Here is a 27,827-nt window from a genome sequence, read left to right as displayed (position 1 = left end):
GACACTTATTTGTTTCTTTTTAAGAATTGGTATGAACAAGAAGATGATTCTGTAGCAATTGGCTTTACTTCACTTCCTGAGCAAATAAATCAAGTTAATGAAAAAATAGACCAATTTTGTAGAAGTGGTAGACACACAGGTAAATCAATTTTGGCTTCTTAAATTCTTGTTGAATGTAGTATTAACTTTTTCTGTATAGTCACAGTTGATGTTCTATTATCACACAATGTAACTGCAACTGAAAACTTTTTAGTGCCAGAATATTTGCATATACAGTGATACCTCGTCTTACGAACTTAATTGTTTGTAAGGTGAAAAGTTTGTAAGACAAAACAATGTTTTCCATAGGAATCAATGGGAAATTAATTAATGCGTGCAAGCCCAAAACTCACCCCTTTTGGCAGCCGAAGTGCCCGTTTTTGCACCGCTGGGATTCCCCTGAGAAATTGCAGCATCGCAAAAACACTGAAGTCCTCGAAACCCCACTTCCGGACTTTCATGTTTTTGTGATGCTGCGATTTCGCTGAGGCTCCCCTCGCTGGGAAACCCCACCTCCAGACTTCCGTTGCCAGTGAAGCGCCCGTTTTTGCGCTGCTGGGATTCCCCTGCGGCATCGTAAAAACATGGAAGTCCAGAGGTGGGGTTTCCCATGGAGGGGAGCCTCAGGGGAATCCCAGCAATGCAAAAACGGGCGCTTCACTGGCAACAGAAGTCCGGAGGCGGGGCATTCCAGTGGCGGCAGCTTGGGTTTGTAAGATGAAAATAATTTGGAAGAAGAGGCAAAAAAATCTTAAACCCCGGGTTTGTATCTTGAAAAGTTTGTATGACGAGGGGTTTGTAAGATGAGGTATCACTGTATATGTTACCTGAATCTACTGTACCACGTTTTTATAAGATTTGGTTACTATTCTAATTTTGTTTCCGTTTTGATTGTAAAATCTGACAAAATAGCAATATCTTGATATACTGGGATGATAGTATATTAAGATGGAAAAAATGCCACTCCAGAACAAGAGCATAGCAGAATAGAAATACTCTAGAATAGCGATGATGAGACTATAGTTTCTATTGCTATATAGCTGTCTTTTCTGGCATCTTTTTCATGTAAACAAAACAATTAATTGCCTCTGAGCATAAAAAATTTGGAGGAGACATGAGTTAACTGGCCATGATGCATCTTTTCTGAGCAGACAGAACAGAACCCAAATATTTTGAATTTTGAGCTAGATCAGAAGTTCCCAACCTTTTTTTGGCCATGCTCCTCCTAAGCGTCTCTAAAATCCTTATGCACCCCTCCGGTGACATATTATTCTTACTATTCAGAAAGTCAATTCCTACTCACACAGAGGAAGCCTTAAATGGCATTAACTTGGTTTAAACAAGGTTCCAATTGCCCCCATTAAAAATCAAATTGCCTCCCTGTGGGGCATGGGTCCCATGTTGGGAATTATTGAGCTAGATGAATGCCACCTACTATAGCCACCAGAGAGCAGTTATGGCTGAAGAACTGATAGATATTATGTCTGCTTTGATACTCTTATTGGGCCCATTCAAGGATTGACAATCGTTGCAGAAGACCTAGAGATATAAGAAAAGAAAAACTATCCCTATCCAACAAAAGCTATGAAAGTAAGGGTAGTAGGACTTCAAATTATTTCTTTCATTCCTTTAGTTCTTACAATTCTAATTCCTACTATTCAAAACATGCTGGGAGAAGAGAGACTTACGAACAAGCCCCAGCAGCTCCAGCAAGAGTAAACACTGTTTTTCCCTACCCAGCAAAAAGGAAGACCAAAAATGGATGCTTTAGTTTCAGTTACCTGAATTAAAGGTCTTTAGGATCACATGACAACCTACATATATTCGTTATCGTGGAAATAATCCATTCCTTCTCTCTCCAACGGATATTCTTCCTTTTCCAAGTGGATGAAATCTTGTACAAAATGAGCATATATGCTATTTATTGAGTTGTCACATAATTGTGATCTCCTTTATTAAATACTACCAACTTAACCCTGCCACCTTTGCCAAAGAGACATTTAGTAAGAGAGTGTTGCACAAAGTAGTTCCTATACAATTAAACTCCTTTAATAAAAGATACACCCTCACAATTTGTTTGTTTGTTCCATTATCAAATGTTTTGACTCTGTTGTAGGAAAGTAATGTGTTGGTCTTATCATGAAAGATAATTTCTGCAATGGAGACAGAACAGCCCACTGCCCTTCAGCTATCTTCACTGAGTATCAAGAGGGAGAGAAATATCTCAGGGCCTATCTAGGACATCTAGTTTATATGGTGAGATATTTAGATTGCAGTTCTTAGTTTGTAGCTTGCAGTCAGAAGTGGAAAGATTGTCTCAGCCATGTGCTATAATGCAGCCATGTGTGCAGCCTCTACTTCCACAGCGCCCCCTGAGGAGGAGGGCTGTGTGGACAACTGTCGGTTCAGGAAGATTACGTGCAGTGGGGCAAAAACATAGCAATTTTGGTCTCTCTATCTAATTCCTATAATGTTCTTGCAGATTTAAATGGTAAGGATGTTGTAGATATTAGCGAGGCCCCTCAGGCACAGAATGAGGGGATGGTCGAAGGGGAAGTTGTTGTAAGTGAGGTGCATAGTGTCACCAAAACATCAAGTGCAGTTAGTAGAAATAAAAATAGGACACATTTTCTTGTGGGTGACTCGACTGTTAGAGGTGTTGATCTGGGACAGAGTAAAGATGTGGTGAAGCTGATGAGATGTCTCCCAGGGGCCACTGCCAGCAGGGACAGGAGGCGGATTACAAATATTGTCAAGGCTGTGAGTAAAGGTAATAACATTGATGTGGTGTTGCATCTTGGCACAAATGATTTGTCCCAGAGAAATGTTAATGTAGTAAAAAGAGATTTCCAATGTCTAAGCGTGGAGCTGGGCAGAATAACTGATTCAGTGACTTTCTCAGAGGTGTTACCGGTTTGTGGTCAGGAGGATAAAACAACTTGTATCAGAGAGTTTAATGTGTGGTGTAAAGCTGAAGGTTTTGGCTATGTAAGTCATGATGTCAGTAGGTGGTCTAATAGGGAGTTGTTTAAGAGGGATGGTTTGCATCTATCATATAGAGGTACCCAGGTGCATGGTGAGGAGTTCAGAACTTTTTTGGACAGGCATTTAAACTAGGTGAAAGTTGCTAACATGTTGTAAGCCGCCCTGAGTCTAAGGAGAAGGGCGGCATAAAAATATAAATAAATAAACAAACAAATAAATAAATAAATGGTACAGAGATGTAACTGATGTGGATGATTTCTGTCCCCGACCAATGAGGATAAATCAGTTTCTGGAAGCTTATGAAAAGGGAGCTGTAAATAAAATAGATGTAGTTGTTGATAAGGGGCAAATTAATAATGATAATATTCTTCGGGTAATGGGCACAAATGCTTTGACTGGAATATCCCCAGTGCCCTTACATGCAGAAGTAAGAATATAGTAGAGGCCTTTACAGGAGCAGCTCTGGCACAGCTGGTTAAGAGGATGAAAACGGCCTTCCCCACCTTCCCCAGAGGTCCTCTGGAGGCTAAAAATGTTCCATCTACAAACTTCCAGTTGACCCAGAAGTTCCATTTTTTTTTTGCTCTCCAAGCCTTTCTAGGAGCATGGGCGGGGTGAAACACCCCCCCCCCGGCCCTCCAGGGGCCAGAAATGGGCCATTTCAACTTGGGAAAAGGGCAATTTCTGCCTTTCACGGGGCTGGGGAAGTCCATTTTCACCCTCCCCTGGCTCCTAGAAAGCCTGAGGAGAGCGAAAAACAGGTGTGCCATCATGTGCTGGAAGGGGGTCACATGTGCATGTGCAGAGGGCACATGGAATTAGGGGTGTGGTCACACATGTGACTCACCCCTGCACTCCCTTTCGGCACGTGAATCAAAAATGGATCGCCATCACTGATATAGGGTCTCTTGCTTGAGCAGGGGTTTTTGATTAGAATATCTCTAAGGTCCCTTCCAATTCTATTTTGACTGATTAATTTCAGGAAACATGCCAGGTAGCCTACAATAGATATTCTTCAACTTGTTGTCTTCATGTTTTTTCTTTAATCAAATAATACCATTTTTTTAAGTAAAGCTATCAAAATTTATTTTGTAGTACTGTCCTACAACTGTATACAGTGCGGTCTCGATTAGTGCGAAACGCTATACCACGGTTTTTCAAAAAATATTAATTAAAAAATACTCCACGGTTTTTTTGCTATACCACGGTTTTTCCCACCCAATGACGTCATACGTCATCACCAAGAGTCACTTCTCTGTCTCTTTCTCTTTCTTTCCTGTCATTCTCTGCTTCAATCATTTTCTCATTTCTCTTTTTTTCTCCCCTTTTTTCTATCATTTCTTTCTCTCTTCCTTCCACTCTTCTCTCTCTCTTTCTTCCTCTCTCTCACTCTCTTCCTTCCTTTCTCATCTTTCTTTCTTTCTCTCTTTCTCTATCTTGCTTCTTCCTCTCACACTCTCTTCCTCCCTCTCTCATCTCTTTCTTTCCTTCTCTCTCTTTCTCTATCTCTCCCCCTCTTGCTCGCGAGCGGCCGGGCGGGCGGGTGAACGGGCGCGCAGCGAGCGGCCGGCCGGGCGGGTGAATGGCGGGCGGGCGGGTGTTGGGGGGGTGGGGGCAGCCGACATTCAAAGCAATCTTTGTCGGCTTCCGCACTTTCGTTGCTCCCCGGCTCCACCATCTGCGCATGCGCCGTCATGGAAAAAGGGCGCGCATGCGCAGATGGTGTTTTTACTTCCGCACCACTATACCGCGGAAAATCGATTAGTGCGGGAGGTCTTGGAACGTAACCCCCGCACTAATCGAGGGATCACTGTATAGTGTCTCTGTGTTTCATTTCATTGAATGCAGTAACCTAGCATGAACATATAATACTTGGCACTTTATTTACGTAATCTAGATACTAAAATCATAGCAAACATAACAAAGAGCAAAAAGTAATGAATATTGACCTAAAGCTGTGTGTAAATTGTTACACACTCATGTTTCAATGCAAATTATTGTGAAGATATTCACTACAACATTCATCAAATTTCATGATACCTTTTTTACTTTAAAGAATAATATAATATAGGATATACATCTATTTAATCAGTATATGATATAGTAATTTTTCCAATTCTGTCTCACTTACTTTTCATTCAGTTTTCTGTATATAATTTCAGAATTCCACTAGATATTCAAGGCATACATAAGCTGTTTTATGTATAATATTTTATTCTAATGATTGAAATGACTTTCTAAAGTAAACTGTTGAACAATGGGGTTTTTCAGATAAATAACGTTTATTTTTAGAGCAGATTAATGTTTTAGTGGGACATTCACATCTGCTTAATCTTGTTCAGAAAAGTAAATGATTGAAAATAATACTTCCGTTTTCCTCCTTAGCTTCCTCTTCTTAATAATGTCTTTTGACTGTCAGTTACTGTGAATGTGTGAAATAAAACCATTAATCAATCAGATAAATGCTGTTGTAGCATATTTATAAATGGTATGTTTCTGTATAAACTTAGTTGTAAGCAAATAATTTCATCACTCCAAAGTAGAAATACAGCTAACATTTCCAAAAGATTTCTGCGATAAATATTAACCACAAGAATTAGGAACGATCTTAAAATTGAATGTAGACTATGCTTAAATGAGTAGCATTGCAGTGATTTGACAGTGATTTTGAAAAGGGTTGTTTTGTCACTGGCTAAGACATAACGTGTTTCTCATTTCTCATCCCCCACCCCTTTTAATATGAAGACAAATTTAAGATGCTAAAATTTCAATAGAAATGAGATTTTTATTGGATATAAAACAGCTCTTAAAAGTAGCTTTTCGATCAGAGAGAAGCAGAGAAAGAGATTTGTTTCACATGCTGTAATAAAGAAGAGATGGGAATTTTACTGTGCCATTTCAATAAACACTGACACATTTATTGGGTTTTTAAATTCTTTTTCAGAGGCATACGGACTTTTTCTAATGGCAAAGGACATAGCACTTAATGTCAATTGTTACAACAATCTTATCAAAGCATTGCTCAGCCATGGTTTTCTTACAGAAGCAATGGAAGTTAAAAAAGGGTAAGTCCTTTTATGTATGCACCTGTCTTTAGCAGGTATGGGTAATTTTGTGTATTCCTTGCCTGTTGTTTAAGGACAATGTCAATGTAATGTATTAGGCTTTCCACCTTTGGATCAAAAAGTTGACATTTGAAGTCATCTTTATCAATAGTCCATTATGACCGAGTCACACATTTGATACACTTAAAATTTTAAGAAATGTGCACGTTATCAATATACCAAACACTTCTTATGTGTATGTAGCCTTGGGATGTCAAGACCAGAGAACAAATATTGCAAATATTCTCTTGACAGAATCATAAATGTTGTTTAGTGCATCAGACAGCTTTGCTTCACGCATAAAATTCGCACATTTCGTAATGTGCACATTTCTTACATTTTTAAGTGTATCAAATGTGTGACTCGGTCATAATGGACTATTGACAAAGATGACTTCAAATGTCAACTTTTTGAGATCTGAAGATGCAGCTTTGCCACACATTTCTTCAATTGCTTGAAGAACTTTCTTGAAATAAACTTTATTAGAGTGTGAATTGATTTTATATTGATATTTATATCAATAGTGAGAAAAAGATATTAATATAATCTCCTTTCAAATTGTCCATGGCCAGCATATCCAACTGTAATCTGAACCATCACACTGTAGAAATAGCAGTGATGGGTATTATCTATAAATATTGAGACTGTTGGAGGAATGAACTATTCCTCTAACCAAGAATGACAGAAAAGTTTTAAATCAGAAGACTGTTGAAAGGGCAATTTATTAGACTAAATTTATTCTAACAAAAACAACAATAATAAAGTTAAATAGCTACTAGAAAATAACCTGATATTTTTATATGTTCAAAAATAGAGATTTATTTTAAAGAATTAATATACAGAAGTGCAAAATTACCCACAAGTTGACTAACTTTCAAAAAATAACTCCCTAGAAATAAAGATGAACTTGAATAGAAAACAATTAAAGCAAGATTTAAATTGCCAGCTAATTAAAATTATGCTGAAATTTTGTAAAATAAAATGATTATAGTAAATTTTAACTTCAGAATTTAACCCTAAAATCTTGCCTATATTTTGCTATGTTTGGCACAATTAGGAATTAAATGGTTACTAGTAAATAATAAAAGATTCATCATGTAAATTAGTTTCAGTTCTAGTCTTTTCCAGTTGCCCTTCCCACATATATGGAATCTTTTTCTTGTACTTTAGCTAATTCCCCTTTAGCATAATTTAGCATCATATCTCAAATCCAACAAAACTATGTCTAGTCTTTGTTCGTTTATTAATATACTGCCTTTATTACTTGTATAAATAATTCAGGATGGTGAACATACCTAATATTCTTTCCTCTTCCTATTATTTTAAATATGCAAGTAAAAAAAATGGGTTATGAAAAATAACAAAATAAAAATCATCCATGTTTTCTTCCCTGATATTCTAGAGAAAGAGAGAGTGAGAGGCAGTATACTTGATTTATATATCTAATGCTCAGCTAAATCATGCTTTACCACTGTCTCCAAAATGGATTGCACTATAGATACTAATCCAGAAAATAAAAAACAGAGAAACACAGAAATTGTCTTAACCAAATGGCAGCTTTATGTAACAAGAAAGACTCTTCTATAAAACCTGCTCATCTTGCTACATTTTATATTAATTTTGATAGTATATACATATGTTAGGTGTCCAAACAAAGAATGTTCAGGATTGCTTGGTAAATTGCAGATATAAATCACTTGGACTGTTGAATATTTAATAAATTATAGAGAAGTAGCTTTTATCACATTGGCAAAGGTTTCACTTTTGGTGAAAATTTAAGTAGGCTAATATATCAGAGCACAATACATTTTACATCATTTATTACCAGTAGAGACAAAACACTAAAATAAAAAATAATAATTTGGTAATCCAAGTGAAATACAATAAGATTATTATTAGGAAAAGAGAATTCCAAGATCAGGTTATTTTGGAAGGGAGTTCTGCCTAGCTTAAAATAAGGAAGAAATAATAAGTCATTGTTTTCTTTTTCCTACATTTTGGGTAGTTTTTTTTTAAATCAATAATTTCTGATAGATAAATTAGAAATGCTGAATGTTAGTGCCTTTATAGAAAAAAAATATTTTATTAATATTGTTACCCCAAAGATCTTGAAAAAAATTAACTATAGTTCTAAAATAGAAATATAGACATTTTGAAATAAGGGATTAGGTCAGTAATAACAGCAACACTTATTTAATTGCACTAAAGATTGGAAGATTGAGGAAAGTAAATCCTTTGTAATATGTCATTTACAGTTCTGTGCATGAGTTTTTGACTTACAGGTTTTGACAGATGGGACAAAAGAAAAAAAAGAGCAATGAAGGCTTAGGGAGAGATTAAGCGGATTGGTTTGGGAGAGTAAGGAAATCCTAAGGGCCCAGAAGCTGAAAGTGACTGAGAGGAAGGTCATTTTATGAACTTAGCGGTGGATTTTCTTGAGATTGGGGAGAATAATTTAGCAATGACTCTGTTTATTTCCTAATCCGCTCAGTTCATAAATTCAGAAAGGTGGGTTCTTCTGTTGTTTCTCACAAGATGATCCCTGTGGTTTATCCTGATTGTTGATACAGCAAATGTCAGCCTTGTATTTACTCCTCTCAGGGGGAATTTTAAGAGCAAAGTCTATATTTAATTATGCGGGAACCATAGCCATGGACATGAAAATAGAAAAAGGTTTTCTGATCAGTGTGTTCAAAGTTTTTTTTCCCCAAAAAGGATTTAAATATTAGTAAAGCCAATTTCTTGCATTTTCTAGTAAGTGAAGTTGTTCATTTTTGTTTAGTTTTTGTCTTTTAAATTTCAGAATTAATGAATGATGCAATTTAGTTAGAAGACCGCAGAGTAATACATAAAGTTTTTTTTCAATTCTGCATATGTCTACATGACAAAAAATTGAAAATTAAATCAACCAAATTATACAGAACTGGTTCATAATATCCCTTTGATTTTTATTTAAAATATACTGTGCTGAAAATAAATGTTTCATTGCAGGAAGAATGGTTTTACATTTTATAATTATGGTGACTGTTTTAAAAAGAAGAACAAAGTATCCCGCTTAGGATACAGCAGAACAATAGTGGGCATGCAGTTATTTTCGTCATGTAATATGTCAGCATTCAAGAATCTGAACCGATTGTTTAAAAAAATCTTGTACTTTGTTTCTTTTGTTGCTCATTTCCAACTTTGTCATCTGTCAGAATGCACAAAAAAATTATCCTTCTATAACCATTGACAGGATAACACAAAAGCTGTCTCCAGGTCGATATTTTGCAGCAATATTTTTAACATACGAACAGTAGTTTTTATAATTTCACCTTGGTGCTCAACCATTTATTATCGTATCAGAAGCATGTCAGTAATTCCTTTCTAAATGTCTGCTTCTTTTAGTGCTGAGAACCACATCAAGGGCTTCGTGCTGAACGATGCTGCCAGCAGCTTCCTCATCTTAACGCAAGTTAGGCGGGATTATTTGAAAGGTATGTCACAATGCTTGACCTTTACGTCACATTAATGCCTCTGCAGATTTTTCTTGTAACGCCCTTCGAATACTTGGATAAAGGAGTCCATTTAGCAAATTACCTGCTTATCAAGCGCCTTTTGTGGTAGCTGAGAGACGTAAATTACTGTACATGCATTTATAATACAGCTTGAATATGAATGTACTTGTCATTTGACCACTTAGTCCAGTTTCCGTTCCATTTAACACAAGATGGGTTTTCTTAAGATGAATCACAGCTCTTCAGACATGCAAAATTTGTGTTCCAGAACGAGAAAAAGTACAGGCTTTCAAATGCGTTAAAATTCACAGCACAATTCATTTTGCTTTGGAAATTAACATACCGTAGAGCATCTGAAACAATTCCCAGCAGTTTCTTCCTGCACATTGTGTTTGTAGCACCAGATATCAAGTGAGTTAAATTGAGTGTTAAATGTGCGTGGCTGTGCACTAAATGTTTATAATACTGATTTTTTAAAAACTTAATCAAATACTTTTAATAGTTCTCAATGCCAGCAGTGATAAAACATACATTGTCCTTTTGTGCTCTTTGTAAACTTACTTTGAATGGCAACAGCAGTATTGGCTAAACAGTGTAAATGCTTGTGAATGCAGTGGTGGACAGTTTTACTGTTATTCCATCTTCATTTATTTGAATCTAGTTTAGATTCATCTTGAACATTTGCCCTCAGAATCTACTGGTTTTCATTTGGTAAGAAGGCCAGTCGGGTTTGGGATCACTGAACTTGCACAAATTACAATTTTATACCACAATTGTTACGGATTGCTGGTGAAAATGTCCTTTGTGTTTTTCATCATGTGCTTCAAGGTATCTTTTCCATATTGTATTTCATTTTTGGTCCTAGTTTAGGAAATGACCTTTATTTAAAGAATTTTTAATTTATTCTCCATGTTTGCCAAAACATCCATAATACCGTAACATGAAAACATACTTAATAATACATTTCTGTCCAAAATGCCATAAACAAATATGCTAAATTTGCACCTTTTGTACTTTTATCGCCGTTTGTTTTCCTTCTATATTTCATATTACAATCCTCCCTCTCTTCCGTCTACCTTCTTTCTCCCTCTTTCCTGCTTCCCTCCTCCCTCCCTCTCTCCCTTTCCTTTCTACATCCTCTTCCTCCCTCTTATATTTCCCTAAGTATCTCTGATCCATTTTATAGTTAACAGACAAGCAATTCAAAACCATAAATTCATACCAACATCGGTGCTATTCTTAAACTTATATCTTTTCTTTTATCCATATTTTTATATATATTTATATTCTTCTAGGTATATCTACTGTTATTCTAATGCTGCCTCCTTACCTCCTATTTTTGTCACCTGGGTCTACCACCTTTAATTTTCACTTTTCTTCCAAATCAATCGCTATAGTTTATCTTCCAGACGTATTCATTATATATTGTACCTCTTAATTTTAGGTTGTATTCCTCCCTTACCTCAATTTATATCTTTACTCATTTTTTAAAATTCTGTAATTTCTAAATGCCCTAAATTTCTGATATCTTTTCCCATGTCTTTCAACTTTATTACTCAATTTTTTATTTTAACTCATTCTTTATATTAAAACAAATTCTAATCTCATCACTACACTTCCATCTGTTGATTAATAATATTACCAACTTCCCAATGTACAATAATAAAGAAAAAAAGAACCTCTAATTATCTAAAATCTCTAAAACAAAAATACAATTTATAAATTATATAACCTTATATAAGAACCTTTAAATGATAATCATAGAGCTCATAACATTCTAAAAATTTCAGTAATTATCTAACTCTTTTTCAACATTACCATATTTTTCAGTGTATAAGACGCACCAGAATATAAGACGCACCTAGGGTTTAGAGGTGGAAAACAAGAAAAAAAAGTATTCTGAACCAAATGGTGTAGTAATAATATATTACTAATATATTATATTAATAAAATATTAGTAATTATATTAGTAATATATTATTTAATAAAATACCAGTGTAGCAGAATACTTTTACATGCTAGCTCAGGAATGGCAGATGAAGTCCACAAGTCTTAAACTTGCCTAGTTTGAATAGCCTTGCACCCCTAATCCCTAACCCAGGGGTCTTCAAACTTGTCAGCTTTAAGACTAGTGGATTTCAACTCCCAGAATTCCTCCTCTAGTCATGCTAGATGCGGTAATTAGAAGGCAAAAACAGCCCAATTTTTGTGAAACAGGCCATTTTTCAGCTTTTTTTTTTGCTTTTTTTTTTCAAAAATTGGGTGGGCAAATGGTCTCGGAAGCCTGCAGAGAGTTCCTGGGTGCTGGGGGATGGCAAAAATGACTTCGTTTTTGTGAAAGAATGGGAGGGAAAATGGCCCATTTTTAACAAAAATTGGGGCATTTTTGCCATCCCCCCCATCTCCAGGAGCTCTTTGCAGGCTCCCCAGACCCTTTGCCCATCCCATTTTTGGGGGGAAATGGACTGTTTGGGTTTTTTTCCTGCAAAAATGGGGCTATTTTTGCCAGCACCCAGGAGCTTTCTGCAGGCTTCCCAGACACTCTGTTCAAAAATGTGACATGGGGCGGGGTTTTAGGACAGCAAAAATGGCTGTATTTGCTGAATAAAATGCACCAACATTTCCACCCTCTCTTTGGGGGCGGGGGGTGCATCTTATACTTTAAAAAATACAATAAATCAATTTTATAAGTTATACAAATCTTTTATAAAAACAAACCGTATAAAGAAAAGTAATGATTATTCAAATTTTATAACCTTATAACGATTGACCTACTAGTATTTATTTGTTCTTTTTTCTCTTTCATCATCAAAATATAATTCAAACCATCATGTATCAATTTAATATAGAATTATTAACTTACTTTAAAAAAACCTTTTAACAAGATAATTATGCTGATTAATTATACACACTTATACATAACTAATAGTATTGACACTATTAAATGTAAAATAATATTTTTTTAAAAATTCTATTGTCCTTCCCCTTTTTATCCATTCTCTTTTGATATCTCAAAAATTCCACTTCTTTAAGGTTTTCCCCATCCAACGCCTTCTCTTAATTGTTTCTTTTTCTCTTTTATTTTTATTCCAATAACTCTGTATGTGTTTTCAGTTCCTCCTAGTCTTTTCTCCCTGTTATTCCCCCTTATTTTTAATTGCTTTTTCTGATACCAATCCTCCCTTCTTACTCTTTTCTTATCACTGTAAATCCACAGTGTAATCATCAATCTGTTTTTTTTTATTTTCAGTCCCTTTTTCATCTGTGTAATATCCTTGTTGTTCATTTTCTTCATTTTCCTTTTTCGCCATTGTAAATTCTAAGTGTTCTTTATGATCCAGCTTAATTTCTATTTTCTTTTCACCTCTGATTTCAAAAGTTAAGTTTTTATATCTTTATAGATATATTTTAACACCCCAATCAGTTTTTCATAGATACATGCCTCCATCTTGTCAAGTTCACAGTTCAAAAAGTTCATATATATATATATATTTTAACTTGTAGCTTAAATCCATATAATCTCCTTGTATTTCAGTCCAATCCAGTTCAAAATCCTCTTATCTTCTATCACCAAAACAGTGCACCATCAAACATACTAGCACAACACATTCCTTTCAAGCTCCTAGTTATCTTTTTGTGGGCAAGGTTAGTCTCCAGCTGTCAGCTAATTCAAGTTTTCCAGTCTGTTGCAATATTTTCTTTTTACCAGCAGATGGCGCTATACTCCCAATATAACAAAACAGCTCTTTTACAAAAATCTCCAAAGTATTTTAAGTCCATTTAGCAATTATAAGATATTTTCTTCACATTCTTTATCCGTTTTCAGTCTCTCTAACTTCCATCAAGTCCAATTATAAAGATATCCTCAAATTTTGGATTTGTTCCTTTAATTCTCTATGGTATTTTCAATTGCTATATAGCCTTTTTAGAGTCTCTTTTGTCTCCTTTTGAATTTAAATACCTTCTTTTGTCATTAAATCGGCCAAACTCTCACCCAGCTTCAGCATTTCTTTACCTCTCTTCAGCATAAATACTTAGATCTTGTCACCCAGGTAATCCACAATCTCTACGTTTAAATTGTTCTGATCTTGTCCATCACAGCTAATGGCAACCGAGTTGTCTTCCACAGCTGCTGGCTGAGAGGTTGGTGCTGGCCGACCAGGAGGAGGTTGCAGGGGCCCCCCCACCCCCACCCTCCAGTCCACCGACTGGTGCCAGGGCGTATCTGACCTGGTTCTAATCTGGTTTCCAGGCCTCCAAAAAACTGGGATTCAGGGTTTCCCACAGAGCGTGGGAGACACCCGTAGCACTGTGACATTGACCACTCCCCCTCCAAATGACCTTCTTTAAAGTAGAAGGACTATTGCTAAATCATTTAGTTTTGTGAATTCTCTGAATAATGTATCTTATTTTAAATATATCAGAATAGGATAGTCTGTAGCCAATAACATTATACAATTCTTGGCTTAATTAAAGAGGCCCTTAAGCTGTACAAGTTCAGATCTCTGATAAGAAAGAAGTGCCTGTCCTTTAGCAGTCTATGGTGTGGGAAGAAGTGAAGGTGTCTGAAACAGCATAGAAGCAAAGATGATCAGGAGATGGAAAAAGTGTAGGAAAAAATGTGGGTGGGCTGTCCATATTTGCTTTGGCCCTACTTATGTTCTGCTTAAGCTCAATGTGATTCCCAAGTGATTATCCCCAGGGAATCCTTTCAACAGAAATAATTGCCCATCAATCAGATGCCATGATCCTATAATGCCAGACATGATATCCTGAATCTCAAAGTATTGAGAAGTCACTGGGGAAATAGCTTCTCCTCTGTATCTTCCCTTGAGACCAGTACTTAAGCAAAATTTCTACAGCATAGCAACATTTACTGCTCTTCTCCCATAATTTGCTTTTTTTGCCTCCCTCTTGGACAGCAACTAAAGGATGCAGTAAAAGATTGCAGATAGATTGACAAAGACTTCTTGCTTCAAACTAGTGAACCTGAATTTCTCTGCTTCTATTTGACCTCTGATTTCTACAAATGTGTCTGCTTCCCTTTACTTTTCCCTTTCTCTTGTTGGATACCTGCTGCCTTGCCCTCAGCAATGGCTAATGAAACACTTCCAAATCTAGAGATTGTTTTCTCAGTTCTAAATGCATTAATCCTGTTTCTCTTTGCTGTGCTTTATTTATCTAGCCATTTTTTTATCCTTTAGAGCAGAGCAGGGAAGGTAGTATAAAAACTGCACAACTGAAATTGGATGGATTCTGTATTTTAAAAATACTTAATATGATGTGCTGGTATGATCTGCCTAGGCCAGTGATGGCGAACCTAAGGCATGGGTGCCACAGGTGGCACGCGGAGCCATATCTGCTGGCACGCAAGCCGTTGCCCTAGCGCAGCTCCAACCTGCATGTGTGTGCTGGCCAGCTGATTTTTGGCTCACACAGCGGCTCTGGGAGGATGGTTTTGGCTTCTAGAGAGCCTACGAAGGGATGAGGAAGGGCGTTTTTACCCTCACCCGGCTCCAGGGAAACCTTTGGAGCCTAGGGAGGGCGAAACATGAGCCTACTGGGCCTATCAGAAGTTGGAAAACAGGTTGTTTCTGGCCCCCTGAGGGCCTTCAGGGGGTGGGAGAAGCTGTTTTCACCCTCGCCAGGCATTGAATTATGGGTGTGGGCACTCACGCATGTGCGATACCATGCGCACATGCTTCTTCGGCACCCGAGGAAAAAAAGGGTTGCCATCACTGGCCTAGGCCCACATGCCATAGGTTTGTGCAGCGCCCTCTCTGTGGACACATAAGCTGTCACCACAGTTCAGTTCTGCCGTGCATGCATGCATACCTCCTACCAGCCTGCTGGTTATCGGGTCTCTGCTGTGCATGCAGAGGGCATACATGGTGGGTGCACATGTGTGGTGCAGGGCACGTGTGGGGGCATGCGTGCTTGCACAGTGGCGGTGCCTGTGGGGGTGTGCACACATGTGAGGGGTGGAGTTAATGTGGAGGCAGGGCGCATGAGGGGGCACGCATTCATGCATGGGGCGGGGTGCATATGAGGGCACTTGCCACATTGCATTTTGGTGGCTCGGGGGTGCACGCGCGCTTTGGGCACTCCATCCAGAAAACATTAGCCATCACTGACCTAGGCCAAGGCTGCTCCAGTGAAGGTAATTCATGTCTTGATCATTCCCAGCTGGCCTTAAGGCGGTACTTACAGGACCTCCTTGTGCCGCAAAAAATCCCAGCGGCCGATTAGGTCCCACAGAGTTGACCTTCTCCAGGTCTCGTCGACCAAGCAATGTTGTCTGGTGGGACCCAGGGGAAGAGCCTTCTCTGTGGCAGCCCTGGCCCTCTGGAATCAGCTTCCTTCAGAGATTCACACGGCCCCCACCCTCCTCACCTTTCACAAGAGCCTCAAGACCCATCTATGTCGCCAGGCATGGGACAGTTAGATCATGCCTCCCTTTTCTGACCATTAAATGTTATGTGTGGATGTGATTGAGTTATTCCCTACTTTTTAATTTAATGGGATTTTAGCTTATAGTTTTTAATTATTTGATTTGTATTGTGTTCTGTGAGCTGTTCCGAGTCTTCAGAGAAGGGGTGGCATACAAGTCTAATAAATAATAATAAAATAATAATTAATTGGCACAAAACTGGATGGATTATTTGTGCCAGGCAAAAAGAAGTATGCAGTCACTGCAGTGGTTTCAAAATTGTCTTCTAGACTCAAATCAAAGTGGTAGTTACTATCTCTAAAGCTCTTTACAGTGCAGTATGAGTATATGTCACCTTGGCAAAACTGAATCTGTCCACTTCATTCCCCTAAAAGAAAGCCTGTTGCAGATCTCCATCCTTAGAGGATTTACTGGCATGGGTCCAGCAACAGGCCTCCATTTTATGGAGCAGTCTCTCCTGGTCTTTAATTTATAGATTATATGGCCTCTAATTTATAGATTTTTCAAAACCTAGCCATAGTAATGCTGTATCAGCAGGTGTTTGGCCTTAAGTTAATTTCATACAGTAGTGGTGCAATATGTTCATATTGTATTGATTGATTTTATTGCTTCCATGGGATTTTAATAAGCAATCATCTAAGTTCATCAAAAGACATACAATATTCTGCACTTCTGGTATAAGACAAAAGCACAGTGCAACACACCTCCTTTGGATTTGCTTAAAAATGAGAAATTACACTAGAGCTGTCTAGTATAACTTGTTAGAATGTGTTGATATTTATATGAAAATGGTGTATGGCTTTGGGGTGGTGACTTATGGAATATACATGCATTTGTTGCACTTATTGAGTACATCAGAATTTTTAACATGAAGACTAATACATAGCCATTGTGACTAAAATAGGAAGACTTATGACCTTGGTCAATTATACATACAAATCAGATCTGGATAAACCAAGTCTAAATTATATTAATTTTCATTAAGAAAATAGTCATATTCTATAGTGATTTTTTTCTGGATCTCCATTTAGGGTGCTTCAGATACAACAATTCTTTTAAAAGATTTCATCTCTAATTATTTATCTGAAGCAGTCTAACCATTTTTTTACAAAATGATACTAGTTAGTATAAAATCATCACATATATAAATTACTTGCGTTTGCTTTAATAGACATTGATTTAAATGAAAACTGCTCCTCCTTATCTCAACGCCAATGATCCATTAAATCAAAGATGTTAGTGTTGAGATTCTGCAGACATATACGTACAATATCAAATTGAATTGCAATGGAAATGGGCTGGTCACAAAGTAAGAAGGACCAATGGGAGGTGGACCAAGGCAATCATTCAATGAATTCCACTTGGTAAAAAGTATCTACAAAACAGACTTAATCAAGATGGATCGACGCCATAAGCAAGTATTGCAGATCCAACTGGCAAAAAAAAAAGCTCAGAACGGTATTGGTTGGAAACATGCGGAAGAGGCCTTTATCCTGCAGTAGATAGACAATGGCTAAGATGTGTGTCTCTGTGTGTATACATAAATACTGTACACATATACATGAACCAATTCCTTTTAGCTATGTCAGTGTGGCTTGTGGGAGACGGAGCATCAGAAGTTTAATTTTAATTTTTAATTATTTAGGATATGTAGATAAATGTAGCCAGTGAGAACATTTGATATTTTGAAAAAATAGCTCTAATGAAATAGCTGTTGCACATATTCATAATTGATGAGGATGGACGTACGGCCAGGCACCAAACATCTATTCACCTGTTGTTTCACACCTTTTTCCTTTACCATACAAGGCTCTCTATCATCACAAAATGTTTCTCTTTTCCTGTTTAGATATCACACTAAATTCTCTGATGTACTGTACTACCTTGAGAATTCAAAGTTGTGGGTATTGCTCCGTCTTCTTCCTTTGTAGACTGAAACAGTTGAGTTTTCTGCCATGCTTCTCCTAGTTACTTCCCAATTTGTTTCAGTCTTGCATCCAGGAGAGACATATTTACTTTAGTTGAGCTATTTAGAGAAGCAGTTTAGATAATTGTTGCTTTGGATTCTCAGAGCAGAGAAAAAAGATTTTTTTTTCAGATATACCTAAGCAGCCAATTAGAGCAGATGAGAGAGGCAAAAAACGGCACTTCCAGGGCACATAGAGCGAGAGAAGGTTGGTACCTTCAATTGCTATCTGAGGGAACCCACCGAGGAAACAGCGCTGTGGAGCGCGGAAGCTGAGAATCCAGCTTTTGATTAGCTGTAAATGTGTTCCATACGTCTTTTCCCCCCAAAATTGGAAGGAATGTTGGCAGAATTTTAATCTTTCTACTGCTACTATTAGCTACAGGACCTATACTTGAGAATAATCAAAAGAGATTGGAGTGTTTTGATATATGGTGGAGACTTTCATCATCAAACTTTGGTAGAATACATAATAAAGTGATGATTTTGTTTTTCATGTTGCCATTTTCAATCGCTAATATCGAAAGTTGGACTGAAAGTTATCGTAGGTGAGCACTATTGATTGCGGGCCAACCGCATACTTAACCAGTGAACCCACCATTTTTTACTGTAGAACCTCTCCAAGATGCTAGTGCAGGTTCTTTATATATCTTAGTGGTGAAATAAACAAAACATAAAAATTACCTGTTAGATCATGGATCAACTTAACAAATATAGAAAATGGTGCTTGAGGCGGTAGTGGTATGGAAGCAGGGTACCTTTCCTATCTAATACGCATGATAACTATTTAGTGATAAGGAAGTAGTCTTGGAAAAGTGCTCCTCAAAATCTTACATGCAAGATATACATAGCAACATATAATTGCTTTCAGTAAACAGTCTGAAAAAGCTATGGTGGGTTGAACAAAAGAATTGGTAAGATTTTTTCCTTCTCTCATTAATTAGATTTATGAATATGCAATTCTATCGCACAAATCCCAGCGGCCGATAAGGTCCCACAGAGTTGGCCTTCTCCGGGTCCCGTTGACCAAACAATGTCGTTTGGCGGGCCCCAGGGGAAGAGCCTTCTCTGTGGTGGCCCTGGCCCTCTGGAATCAACTTCCCCGGAGATTAGAATGGCCCCCACCCTCCTTGTCTTTCGCAAGTTACTTAAGATCCACCTAGATCGCCAGGCATGGGGGAACTAAGACATCTCCCCCAGGCTTATTATATTTCATGTTTGATGTGTATGTGCTGTATGGTTTTTAATTGTTGAGGTTTTTATATATTTTATTATTAGATTTGTTCCATTGTTATACTGTTTTTATTACTGTTGTGAGCCGCCCCGAGTCTTCGGAGAGGGGCGGCATACAAATCTAATAAATTGAATTGAATTGAATATCAAGATCTAATGTTTTGAATAATATCTAATCTATTCAACAGAAGCAATGTCTTCCCTCGATACACTTCTTAAAAATGGTAAGATGCCCAGTCAAATAGCAATTGTTCGGCTTGTTCAGGCATTCGCAGAGAAGGGTGATGAAGAGAGTGTAAAGGAAATTGAGAAATTAATAGAACCCATCCATGGAATTCTTAAATTGCCAAGAATGCTTTTCATCAACAACGTTGCACTGGCTCGCATCAAAAAGTAGGTAACACGCTAATTGCTACCACTTCTTTGCACTAGTAGGGAAGCAGGGTTATGGTGATCTTGTTGCCTTATCAATAATTTTTTTCATAATAGTTAAATACTTGAATTGACTGCAATTGAAGATTCTTAGCCTAGGAATAATAAATGTTGGAGTCTATTTAATGAAATGCAAAAAAAGAGCAAATTATTGGATAAGTGAACTTTTGCAATAGAACAATGATATCAAACTCTTCTCCCCCTCTGCCCCCTTTCAGTTGTGTCCAATTCTTGTAAGACTGCACAAGTTGTGGACAAATCCTGGTAGTTTTGTTGGCAAGTTATTTTAGAAGTGGTTTGCCATTGCATCCTTCCCTAGGACTGAGTAAAAGTGACAGACCCAAAGTCGTCCAACTGTCTTCATGCTGTCTTCATGTAGGAGTAGAATTCATGATCTCCCAGGTTCTAGCCTGACAGCTGCTACACTAAGCTGACTGTCATATCAAACATACATGTTTATAAAATTCCGTTTACCTGAATGAAACGTTGATGCAAGCTAACTCTTGTAATACAGTAAGTCACAGCATAGTGCATACCTGTTTATAGCAGTAAGTTTTACAGGTGTGTTAAAATTGCTTTGCACTCCTGTTATAATGCAGAGTAATAAAAGATTAGCCTAAAGATTGTGAGTACCTTAAAATAAATAATAAAGTATTTGTCTAGTGAAATGTTTGAAAATTCTTTTCAGATAATAGAAGATTAGGGAACATGTTATATTCCAATTATATTGTCTCCTCTTTACAGTAATAGTACATAAATATCAGCTGCATATTTTCTGATGTATACTGGCTTCATTGAATGGTTTAATAGTATTTATTTAATATGGAGTGTTGGCTGAAGTCTGTATGCATTGAAAACATTTTAAATATACCAATTAGCTGAATCATGTCCTGTTTATTTCAGTCTTATGCCAGCGTCTCAAATTAATTTGGTTGCTTTCTCACAGTCAGTAGTTTGGTAGAATATGTTACAGATATGTATATCCCAGACATGTATTGATGATAGTCCTAATAGAGACTGGCAAAGGTATTTGAAAAAATAGAGAAGTTTGGGGAAAAGATCAAAGAATCATTTTAATAGATTCATGTCCATGTTCATGCTTTCTGTTTCTGGACGTGGATTAGCATTCTTCTAAGGAGAAATAAGCTTTACAAATTCTTAATACCACAGAATCCAAAATCCTTCATTAAAAGCAGTTTTAAAAACTAGTCTTTTAAGAAATGCTTGAAGGATCAGTCTTTTCTTTTAAAGATCAGTTTAACATCAAGAAAAATCCAAAGCACACATATAAGATTGTGTCAGATAGGAGAATGGTACCAATCAGTACAAACTTTTTGCCATTGTATAGCCCCATTATTTATTTGCTATAATCCATTTTTATCAATCAGTTCAGACATAGTGTCAGCTGTTTCCAGGGAGAATATTGCTGCTTTTAGAATCAGGAGCCTTTCTAAATTAGCAAGTTAAATACGAACTTTCAGATGTCTTCTATAGAACCGTTAGTAACTCAGTGATGACATCACAGAGCCAGTATATCACATTTAATACAGCTGTGTCTATATCCAAAAAGGTAACTATGAGAAAGTCAAGAAAGTATTTAATAATTATAAACATGCTGTTTTTCCTGTAACTTTTGATTTCTGGGGATATTTTTAATTTTTACTTCCCCATATTTCAATTAACTAACCCAGGTGTTATTTTGTTCTGTTACCCAAAAAAGTAATGTTATTCAACAGAAGAAAAGGTTATAGTTCATTTCTGAAGGCAATGGCATTAGTGCTGATGTTATGCACTCCACCATAAATGTGTTTCACTTTGTGTTATAACAGTATCTGCATGAGTGGATTGATAAGTACCTTTAACATTGCTATTCTGTGTAATATTAATGTAGAAATAGAATAAATCATTCATGGTCTTGCTTTATTGGTATATGAACGCTAACGTTAGCAACTTAGCTAATGCAGCTTTTTACTTTCACCAGCAATAACTATGATGCTGCGACAGAATACATCGAGGAGCAATTCACTTCTAGACAACTGTCTGAAGATGCAAACCTATCCTTTGTATTCAAAAAATTGATAGAAGACAAAGAGGAAACAGCTTTGGAAAAAGGTAAGTTAGTGGAGCAAAAAAAGGCCACCGGCTTACAAAAAAATTTCAGTAGCTGCTTCTGTAAATATTTCCTACTTGGCCAGTTCATGAAGCAAGCAGTGTTTTTATGCTTTATATAGCACAATTCGTGTTAATTTCAAAAGTAACATCGCTTAGAATGAAATCTTGCCTGCCACAAACATCCTACATGAATATATTTGAAGCTTGACAACTTTAAGATGTTGGGACCTCTGGGCTAGGGGATTCTGGGGGTTGAAGCCTATGCATTCTAAAGTTGCCAAGTTTGAAAAACATTAATCTAGGTCAGGGATAGGCAAAGTTGGCCAACCTGCCTTCCATTGAGGACCTGTATACTGCACGAGTAAAAAAGAGGGCAGGGAAAATATTTACTGACCCCTCACATCCTGGACACAAATTGTTTCAACTCCTACCCTCAAAACGTCGCTACAGAGCACTGCACACCAAGACAACTAGACACAAGAACAGTTTTTTTCCGAACGCCATCACTCTACTAAACAAATAATTCCCTCAACACTGTCAGACTTTCTACTAAATCTGCACTTCTATTCTACTATTGTCTACTCCTACTACTATTATCTACTACTACTATTCTATCCTAAGATTTTTATTAATATTGCTTCTTCATTGCTTATTTGACCCCATGACAATAATTAAGTGTTGTACCATATGATTCTTGACAAATGTATATTTTATTTTATGTACGTTGAGAGCATATGCACCAAGACAAATTCCTTGTGTGTCCAATCACACTTGGCCAATAACATTCTATTCTATTCTACTAGTTTTTCTCATCATTCCTTTCACCCATTTCCTCCCATGTTGACTGTATGACTGTAACTTGTTGCTTATATCCTAAGATTTTTTATTAATATTGCTTCTTCATTGCTTATTTGACCCCTATGACAATCATTAAGTGTTGTACCATATGATTCTTGACAAATGTATATTTTATTTTATGTCCGCTGAGAGCATATGCACCAAGACAAATTCCTTGTGTGTCCAATCACACTTGGCCAATAAAAATTCTATTCTATTCTATATGAGTTGTGGATTTCAACTCCCATAATTCCTGATCCAATCATGCTAGCTCAGGAATTCTGGGGATTTAAGTCCACATGATATAGAAGAGCCAGCTTTGCCTATCCCTGACCTAGGTGATCACCTTTACTAAATGCTGGGCTGCATGTTTCCCAAAGCAGGGTTGGACAGCAAGAAGAATTTTAACATTGGAGGAGAAGAATCCCAAGTGGTTTCTGTGATAGCTGGGAAATAGAATTCTGAGATGAGATTTCCTCTCTTCCTACTACAGAATGAAATATATAATCCTTCCCGTAATACTGTAGGATTGTGGTGCTGGTAGTTTTAATACTTTATTGATAATAGATGCTCATTTAGTCATTACTTCTGTTTTTGCCTCAATCTTTCAACCTAAAGAGTAGTCAAAGCAGCCAATAGACAAAAATAAAAAACCAAATGGAACTACTTGAATATAAAAAGCACAATTGAAAAGCACAGTTAGAAACTGATCATCAGCTCCAGTTGAATGGCAAAATCACCACTTTTTAATTTATAGCATATTTTTAAATGTAGTTTATAACATAAAAAGTTTAAAACAATAAAACCTGTTACAAATTAAAAAGTAGCAAAAATTGATAAACCGCCATTTAAAATATTAATATTACGAGCCTGTACCCTGTTTATAAATTATTATTTTTTAGCTTGTTTTGTAACTTTTTAATGTTTTTAATTTTAATGTTCTAATTGCTTTATTGCTGTTTTATGGTATAATCCATCCGGAGTTGCCCAGCAATGAGCTGTGAAACATAAATTACATTAAGATGGCTAAAGCACCAGAATTTGAAAGGCCTTTTTTAAAAATGCTTATACATCCTTCTTAAATGCTTGTCAGCCTTCTTACAAAATGAAATCAATAAAAAGCAATATACAGCTTCATTTATTGGGTTTAACATTAGAAAATTAGGGGTTAGGATACAGAATCTTGAAAACCGGATAAGCAAACAGCCCGTCCTTAATTACCATTAAATTTATTAAGATGATGTGTCTGGATTATTTGAACCACTTATTCTCATAGTTCAAAACTGAAGGAATAACTTCCTTTTCACCTTGTTTATATGATAAAATTTCAGGTTGGTGGTCATGATGGCCCAGTCAGTGATGCAGAGGTTGACATTTTAACCATTTCCTCTGGGTTATCCCTGCATTGTGACATCCATTTGCAATTGGTTAGCAATTTTGAAACACTCCCTTTTCTTTTCCAGCTTCAATGATTTATCTTACAAAGCCTTATAATAGTAAGCCTTATTTTCCCCCATATTTATGCACATTTACTTATTTGTTTTGCAGTGAGCGCCTTGGTTGAAAGATTGGCAAATCAGTTTGGAATTTATAAGCCTGTTACAAACCTTTTCCTTCAGTACATAGAGAAAGAAAAAGTGAATGATGCTGAGCTGCTTCTGCAGGTAAGAACATGCCAGAATCAAACATGAATCAAAAGGTGTGTGTGTGTGTGTGTGTGTGTGTGTGTGTGTAATAAAATATTCTATGGACAAGATATACTAAAGGCTTTGTTATACGTTATATCCAGGTATCCCATTACAATTTTTCAGGTATATATTTGTTTTAAATTTTTTATATATATATTTTTTGGAGGCGGATGAAATGATTCTCTCTCTGGAACAAAGGAACAAGTGCTTTTCGGAGTAATGTAATCTCAGGTTTCTCCTAAATATTTCCCCTTTAGAAGAATGGAATCTGGGTGGGGCATATTCTGCTTCTTACACACTTGCTGTAAATGTCTGGATCCTTGCTTGAAGAATTAAAAAGATTGTTTTGCTGCAGAGCAGGTGGGGGAGGGTCGCCAGGGCTGTATTTTTTGATAAAGGATTTTCTATCTTTGTTTAGTGGGAAAGTAAGATTAAAAACTCAGGCAGTGAACATGGTTTGCTATTATCCAACTTCTTTTCAAGCAAAAACGGGGTCTTATTTTTCAAGCAGTGGTTTCCTTAGCTTTTCAATTGCTGAAGTGTTGAAAGGAGACTTTTTTTTTAAGCAATTAATCTGGCATGTTAACTGACATGCAGTGAACCATATTCTCTCCCTTTTAGAATTGGCAGTCTTCGGGGAATGGGATGACCATGTTTGCGCTACTTTAACAGGCCTAAATATAGAGCTGAGAAAAATGCAGAACAAACTGAGTGATAAGAGCTGGCACTGGGAATGTACACAAACAGGCTTCAGCAAGCTGACTTTCCCAGCAGGTGGCAGTCAGACAGCCACAATGATCCAGCAAATTGCCGGCTGCTATAAAGCTCCCTCTGTCAAACAGAAGCTTGCTTCCAATATCTGATTTTAAAAAAACACCACTGCTTTATGTGCTTGTTCTTGCTTAGCTGCTAAATACTTTAAAGGGGACATGGTCTTCGGAGAGTGACGGCATACAAATCTAATAAATTATTATTGTTGTTGTTGTTTTTTTTTTTTATTATTATTATTATTATTATTATTATTATTATTATTATTATTATTATTATTATTAAAGTAGTACCCCTAGATATGAGCATAATTCGTTCCATAAGGGAGCTTGTATCTCGAGGCAACTCATATCTGGAACAAGTTGTTTTTCCCCTCTGAGATAACCAAAAGCAAGGATTCTTGCGCCACCTAGTGGATGCTCGGCTCGTATCCCGAATTTGAGCTCGGAACTAGAACAGAAATGTCTCTCCCCTCGTGGCTCGTATCTTGAAATACTCGCATGTAGAGCAACTCGTATCTAGAGGTACTACTGTATTATTATTATTATCATCATCATCATCATTATTGGAAGAAAATCACCTAATCAGGATTTTTTGCGGCATCTGGGAAGATTAGGTAATAGGAATGTATGGTAAAAAAAAGGCTTTTGTCTGTTGTTTATAAAATTAAAAGAATTTTAGTCATTGAAAAAGTTGTGTTTGCTTTCCATGGACCTCTTTATCATTATGAATAGCTTATTTAGAGTGTTAAATTTTATTTAATATCTACTCGAAGGAAATGATTTGGATTTGTGCATGGGAAATCAAGTGAGCAGATTTGGAGTGGTGTTCTTAAAACATTTTTTTGGAAGATGATTGGATAGTTAGCTACACATGCTTTGTATCATTGATATATTTTAGGACAGAGGTCTCCAACCTTGGCAACTGTAAGACTTGTGGACTTCAACTCCCGGAAGCTGGCTGAGGAATTCTGGGAGTTGAAGTCCACAAGTCTTAAAGTTGCCAAGGTTGGAGAACCCTGTTTTAGAAGACACGTTGTTATGTCATAAAATCAGAAGTGGGGGTTTTGTTTTGTTTTAAAAAAAATAAAGATGTGAAACATTTTTTCGTTTCATATAAAATTAATTCAAATATTTCTGTGGGTTACATTCACTTACTGGTACTAAGGATATTCATTCATTCATTCATTCATTCACCTCCCCAGGCTCCTAAAAAGGCTCTGAAGCCTCGGAGAGCAAAAAAAATGGGACTTCCGCACCTACTCCCAAGGCTGGAAACAGCCTGTTTTCCAACTCCCAGTGAGCCCAGAAGGCACAAAAATTAGCTAGCCAGCACACACATGTGCACTGGACCTGAGCTCACATGTTCCCCAATATGGCTCCACATGCCACTCGTTGCACATGTGCCACAGGTTCGCCAACACTGCACTAAGAGATGGTATTAATATAGATCTTCTGTAACTAATTCCATTTGGGAGTTTTGAACAATATGTCTTACATTTCTCATGTCTTAGCACTGAGAGTTATAAAAGTTTAGTTGATTTTTTAAAATGATTTGCAATATGCCTCTGTCATTAACTTTGGTTTCAGGTTAAAAATATCACTTATTTTGCCCCAAATTATAGTGGAATCCTACATATATTTTAAAGGATTTATTTTTTAAAAAAATATTGCTTATTAGAAGTGGCTAACTCTGCCATGAAGACCACATATTTTTATCTCTCAATTGGTGCACAGATCATAATTATGTTGTGGCGGTCCAGAATCATGTACACATACCATTAAGGCTGACACTCACAAATAAAGTCACTAGAACCGTATTTTGTGACTATCTCTCAAGAAAGATGACCCATTTATTTCAATACACAATGCACTATGTAATTAAGACATGGAATTAGAATCAGAAATAGCATTTTGCTATTGCGTGCAATTTATTTTAAGGTGCCTTTCATGAAATAGTTTCATCTCCTAAGTTGTGATATGTGAATGAATGGTGCAGAAAAGGGATAGTAATCCATGAATCGAAAAACACATACCACTATTAACTCTACTGCTAAATCGTGGTAACAAAACTCAAAGACACATTTTCTCTGACCATTACAAGTTTGGAGCAAAAAAGAAAGAAAAAATGTTTTAATGTTTATCACAAAATTCTTTTGAGTTTGTGCAACTGCTTATCAGGAGAGCTCTGCTGCTAATATTTTATTGAATGAATGTGTCTTTACAGAAATCTGTAGCAAAAGGATAACCCAGTGATATATGCATACCCCAGCTCCAGTTTTTTGTCTACTGAAACCTCCTCAAATTAGGCTGATTAAATTCAGCAGTAAATAAATATGTTTCTAGCTTTTTCTTTTAAACTTAAATGAACTATAAAAAGGGTTATAAGCTATCTTACAGCACATATATTAAAGTCGTTTCTCTCTTACACACACAGCCACACAAACCCAGACTAGAGTTAAAGGGTTACGAAAGAAAGGTAAAGGGTTCTTCAAGGTCATGTTGTCCTGCTTCCTCAGAGGTTTAAAACCCCTTTTTTCCTAATTCACCCCAGCTGCTAAAACATTGCTCATTCCTGATCTATAGGATTTGCTTATACAGTGATGCCTCATCTTACAAACGCCTCGTCATACAAACTTTTCGAGATACAAACCCGGGTTTTAAGATTTTTTTGCCTCTTCCTACAAACTATTTTCACCTTACAAACCCACCGCCC

The 27,827-nt window shown here is 36.7% G+C and overlaps 1 protein-coding gene across 1 annotated transcript in view; it reads left to right on the top strand.

The window, feature by feature from the left end:
- LRPPRC (leucine rich pentatricopeptide repeat containing) overlaps positions 1-27,827 on the top strand; it is a 124,113-nt gene that overhangs the window by 86,420 nt on the left and 9,866 nt on the right. The window contains exons 28-33 of the mRNA XM_070734536.1: positions 25-139; positions 5,969-6,089; positions 9,516-9,604; positions 19,464-19,668; positions 21,689-21,819; positions 24,205-24,320. Coding sequence (XP_070590637.1) covers positions 25-139; positions 5,969-6,089; positions 9,516-9,604; positions 19,464-19,668; positions 21,689-21,819; positions 24,205-24,320 — 777 coding nt within the window. The remainder of the gene's footprint in view (positions 1-24; positions 140-5,968; positions 6,090-9,515; positions 9,605-19,463; positions 19,669-21,688; positions 21,820-24,204; positions 24,321-27,827) is intronic.

Source organism: Erythrolamprus reginae, chromosome 1 (genome assembly GCF_031021105.1).
Source record: "Erythrolamprus reginae isolate rEryReg1 chromosome 1, rEryReg1.hap1, whole genome shotgun sequence".
NCBI lineage: Eukaryota > Metazoa > Chordata > Lepidosauria > Squamata > Dipsadidae > Erythrolamprus > Erythrolamprus reginae.
The sequence above is the reverse complement of the archived record's forward strand: the minus strand, read 5'-3'. Positions and strand labels throughout refer to the sequence as shown.